We start from the raw sequence: 5,335 nt of genomic DNA on the forward strand, positions 1-5,335 counted from the left end.
GGTTAGACAACATTTGAATTGAGCCATCCCGAATTTTGATTTTCCATTGAGTCTAAAATCCAAATTTGATGGAAAAAGTACATATTTTTACCAAACAAAAAGTACATTCCATATAATCCATCCGCAGTTTCATTGGCACACACTTTCTTACCAGACAAAAAATATTTGTTACAGCTACTAATTTCACGATTTCTCATTGAGATCGAGACACAACTACATATTTACTCAAATATGCATTTACCAAATGAAATCTAAAACAATCAACTTCTAGGAAATTGAATAGAAGTGAGCCTTAATCTAATATGTATTTTTTTTTGCAAATTCGAGACCTTAATTAGGGAAAATCTGTTAGAAGTCTTTAAATAAGTTCTTGAGATAAGTTCTCAAGACCACTTATACTAAATAATGTTATTTAATCTCTGATTTGTCCTAATATAAATTAATGGTGTAAAGTATTTAGTATCTAAATATGTTTTATTCTATTTTCTATTGGGAATCAATTAAGATTATAAACATAGGTCTCTTTTAGTTGTACAAACTTTGAGACTGGATCCAGCCCAAAAGAAGTCTTTGGCAGTTTTTTTGTGTTGAAGTACTGTGGCAGAATGATTGTGTTGTGTTTGATCCACGTTCTAACTATATGGCATTCTGAAAGATAAACTTTAATTTGTTGTTCAATTTAGGCTATTGAAGTTGTTGATCTGGACCAAAAGATAAAAATGGTTGGAGAGCTTGAAGGTCATGTGATGCGGTGTGTTCGTGATCAGAATGGTAACCATGTGATTCAGAAATGTATTGAATGTGTCCCTGAAGAGCATATCCAGTTCATTGTTACCACTTTCTTTGATCAAGTTGTCACCCTTTCAACTCATCCATATGGATGCCGTGTCATACAGGTTTAACTTCATACTGATCACTTTGAGCTTGTTTGATGTATGTATTTGTTGTTTCTTGAAATTAATTGATTCTTTACTGATTTTTTTTTTGATGAAAAAGTTTGCTGATTAATAATCTTTCTTGGGCAAGTTATTAAGGTACTGGTAGATTTATAACTTTCTTCTTCTTCATGTGAATAGAGAATATTGGAGCACTGCAAGGATCCAATGACACAGAGTAAAGTGATGGTTGAAATTTTAGGATCTGTTAGCATGTTGGCACAAGATCAATATGGCAATTATGTTGTTCAGGTATTTTGCTATATCACATGCTACTATGACTATCACTGTCAACTTGGATGGCTAGGGTTTAAGATTGGACCTGTGAATGAAGTGGTAGTATGTTGAAATCTGGTGATGGCGAAAACAATCTTCTTTAAATAGAAATTGGAGTTTTATATCTCAATCCCAGTAATAATGAGAAATTGTCAGATTTATATACTTGTACTAAAATTTTGTCTGTTTGGTAAAAAAAATGTAGTTGGGTGTGACTACAGGTTAATTTCCTGTTGCCTGTGTTTGTTTGCAGCATGTGCTAGAGCAAGGAAATGACAGCGAGCGTTCAACAATAATTAGAGAGCTAGCCGTGAACATAGTTCAAATGAGCCAACAGAAGTTTGCATCCAATGTCGTTGAAAAGTGTCTGTTGTTTGGTGATCCCTCTCAAAGACAACTTCTTGTCAATGAGATGCTTGGCACCACAGATGAAAATGAACCACTTCAGGTGCCTTATCATATGCTTGCTTCTTCCATCAACAAATAATTTGAATCATGAAAACTAAAACATTTTCTTGTTCAGGCAATGATGAAAGACCAGTTTGCAAATTACGTTGTACAGAAGGTTCTGGAAACTTGCAATGATGAGCAACGCGAGCTTATCCTTTCACGAATTAAAGTCCATCTGAATGCTCTGAAGAAATATACATATGGGAAACACATTGTGGCTCGTGTAGAGAAGCTAGTTGCTGCTGGAGGTATGAATTCCTTAAACTTAAGCTACATATATAGTATTCCAATTTCACCTAAAAATTAACCTATTATTGTTTCTGAAAATTTGCAGAGAGGAGAGTTGCATTACAGCATTCTTCATATCCCGCAGCTTAGACATTAGAGCGAAAAAGAGTTTGTACAGCTAACAGAGGCTAGTTTGCGCTCTCTTTCTCTCTCTCTCTCTATATATATTATCGCTCTCTAACCTTTTAGAGTAGGTTGGTTAGGGAGGTGAATAAGAAGAAAACTGTACTTTTTTTTTGTGTAGTTTTAATTTTGAAGGATTTTATAATAATTATATAGAGAATGAGTTCAACAACAGCTTGAGGCTCAATGAGATTCTACAGAGGAAATTGATTTGTAGCTTCGAGAGTGTAAAGAATACTTACTAGCTATTAATGCTGTAATTTTATCGTGTGACTGTACAAATGTTTCATGACGTTGATATGGTCGAATTATCTTTGAGCTCTTTTCATGTATGATAGAAGATACAGTTTTTGAATTCTTTTAATGGTTTGCTCTTGTTATTGCCTCTGTTCTTGTTCAACTTTATTACTGTTCATTTTAGAGCTCTTATTACTAGATTCATTTTGAAAGTAGGGTTTATTCTAATCTGTAAGTTCTATCATTATTCTGTACAAATTACCCAAGTATTTGTTGATGTATTCTGTTTTCGTTTGTGACAAAACAAAGTTTGTGTATAACTTGGATTGTGATTCCTAACCTTTTGGATGTTATTGTAAATGGAGATATTTGGGTAAACAGTAAATATAAGTTTGAAATGAGTTACAACCCTCAATTGGATGTTCTCTAATTATTAGGTCTTCTTACCCTCCAGCTCTGTTAATTTGAGACTCAAAGCTTTTGTTGGAAGTGGGCGATTTACTCTTGAGGAGCTCCGTCCTAGATTAATGCAAGAACTTACTTAATTCTAGTTCAGTTGCTTTCATGAGAAGATTAGACAATAGCACCAAAACCCTAATTATCCTAAGTTAATGCAAGATCTTACTTAGTTCTTGTTTAGTTGCTTTCATGAGAAGATTATACAATAGCACCAAAATTCTAATTGTCCTAGGTTAATGCAAGATTTTGTTTAGCTCTTGTTCAGATCTATCGAATCCTCTGTTTCCTGATTCAGACTAATCATAATGCATCATTATTTTATTATTAAAATTAAGCTTTGTGTTGAAATGAAGAGAGACCTGAATCTAGATATAATTATGGGTCACAAAAAAAGGAAAGAAAGATTTCATATCAGGAAGCGCTATACATTGGTCGAAACAAATGTCGCCACACAAATTCCAGTCGAGATCGAGGTTGGCCGCCAACACTTCAACTCTAGGGGAATTAGTGAGTTAGTGAAGGGGTGCTAGAACGCACTGGGACCGAGTGATATTAGTTTCACCACAATTTCATCACAGCCGAGAGAGGAGAGTACCATATCCTCTATATATGCTTATTTTACTGTTTTTCTTTCAGCACCAGTAAACATTGGGGGTGTCTGTGCATTCATACAATTCGAAAATAAATAAAAGAAAATTCTTTTTAATTCAATTCTTTTTTGTTAATTCATATTATGATATAATGATTATATACAAAATTTCATAAAATATTTTAAGTTTTTATATTTGTTTTGATTTTTTCGATTAATATCATTAAAAAATAAAAAAATGATAATAATTCCAAATATATTTCATTAAGTCTAAAACTTGTTTGTAAGTTCTTATATAAGTTGTCCTATGATATTTAGGACATGTAAATCCACTTACTCATTCATATAAAACCAAAAATTAAAACAATACAAAATAAAAATATTAATTATTTTACTGTTTATATAATTATATATATATATAAATAATAATAATAATAATATATTTATAAAGTTATTTGTGATATATTTAAATTAATTTGTATAATTATTTTATAATTTATATAATTATATATTAAATAATATATTATATATAAGCACATTAAAAAAAAATGATAGTAAGATCTTTATATATTTGTAAAATAAAATATTGTAAAATTTATTTGTAAAATATTTAAATCAATCTATTTTAATTATTTTATATTTTATATAATTATATAATTATTATATATATTATATATATTATATTATATATATATTATATATATATATATATAATATATATAATATAACAACATGTCAAAAAATTTCTATATATATTTAAATGCATTTGTAAAATAAAATATTTTAAAATTTATTTGTAAGATATTTTAAAAAATATTATTTAAATTAATTTATAATTTATATAATTATATATTAAATATATATAAATGTTAATGTAAAACCACTACCACATTTATGTAAAAACATTTATATCTTCATGTAAAAACATTTATGTTTTTATGTAAGTCTGCAAAAAATAAAAAAATGAAACAATCGCTACCTGGTGAGACTTGTTTCACTAGATATTTACAGCGCTCAAAGAAGTGAAACAAACATTACCTGATGAAGCTTGCTTCACTAGATATTTACATCGCTCAAAGGAGTGAAACAAGCACTACCTTATGATCTTTGCTTCACTAAATATTTGCAGCACTGATAGTAATGAAACAAACTTCACTAGGTATTTACATTGGTAAGATATTTAAATAAATTTACTTTAATTATTTTTATTTTATATGTATATATTAAATATATATTTATTATAAAACAACATAATCAAAAATTTCTAATACATTTAAATAAATTTGTAAAACAAAATATTTTAAAATTTATTTGTAAGATATTTAAATAAATTTATTTAAAATATTTTATATAATTATATATTATATAAATATATAAATATTCATGTAAAATCACTTACACATTTATATAAAAACATTTATACGTTAATGTAAAAATATTTATGATTTAATGTAAGTCTGCAAAAGAATAAAAAAATGAAACAAACGCTACTTGATGAGGCTTGATTTACTGAATATTTACAGCGCTCAAAGGAGTGAAACAAGCACTACTTGGTGAAACTTGTTTCACTAGGTATTTACAACGCTCAAAAGAGTAAAACAAGCGCTACCTGGTGAGACTTGCTTCAGTAAATATTGCAGGGCTCAGAGGAGTGAAAGATATATGCCATGAGCAACATTTAAAGCAATAGAATTCGTTGGATCTACAGTTGAAAGTTTAATTATAAGTTGATCAAACAATTTTCACGAGATCAGAGTATACAAATTTCGTTCATTGGTAACCTAGTACTTTTTGTTTGTCTTGTTTCGTTCATTGTTTCTTAACGTGTCGATACGTTAAGATATAGTTGTTAAAAAGTCGACATTATAACTATTAAGAAATACGAGAAGATCGTTTAGGATTTTACCTAGTTAATAGACGACTTTATCCGGAAACTTTGAGAAGACGATTTAAAACAGAAAAGAAGATGAACACTCTT

At 29.1% G+C, this 5,335-nt stretch overlaps 1 protein-coding gene across 1 annotated transcript; it reads left to right on the top strand.

Moving 5' to 3' along the window:
- The first annotated feature begins 654 nt into the window (after nucleotides 1-654).
- LOC124917421 (pumilio homolog 1-like) lies at nucleotides 655-2,452 on the top strand. Its single transcript, XM_047457869.1, has 5 exons — nucleotides 655-896; nucleotides 1,077-1,187; nucleotides 1,465-1,659; nucleotides 1,735-1,909; nucleotides 1,996-2,452. Exons 1-5 carry the CDS (start codon nucleotides 720-722, stop codon nucleotides 2,037-2,039), a joined length of 702 nt encoding a protein of 233 aa, XP_047313825.1. The 5' UTR covers nucleotides 655-719; the 3' UTR covers nucleotides 2,040-2,452.
- Nucleotides 2,453-5,335: the final 2,883 nt, after the last annotated feature.

Source organism: Impatiens glandulifera, unplaced genomic scaffold (assembly GCF_907164915.1).
Source record: "Impatiens glandulifera unplaced genomic scaffold, dImpGla2.1, whole genome shotgun sequence".
In the NCBI taxonomy this organism is placed as follows: Eukaryota; Viridiplantae; Streptophyta; class Magnoliopsida; order Ericales; family Balsaminaceae; genus Impatiens; species Impatiens glandulifera.

Excerpts from the sequence above, each read along its gene's own strand:
- LOC124917421 (XM_047457869.1), top strand. The coding sequence starts at position 720 with ATGGTTGGAGAGCTTGAAGGTCATGTGATGCGGTGTGTTCGTGATCAG. Across the intron at positions 1,188-1,464 it reads ATGGCAATTATGTTGTTCAG|CATGTGCTAGAGCAAGGAAA; the intron begins GTATTTTGCTAT and ends GTTTGTTTGCAG. Across the intron at positions 1,910-1,995 it reads GAAGCTAGTTGCTGCTGGAG|AGAGGAGAGTTGCATTACAG; the intron begins GTATGAATTCCT and ends GAAAATTTGCAG.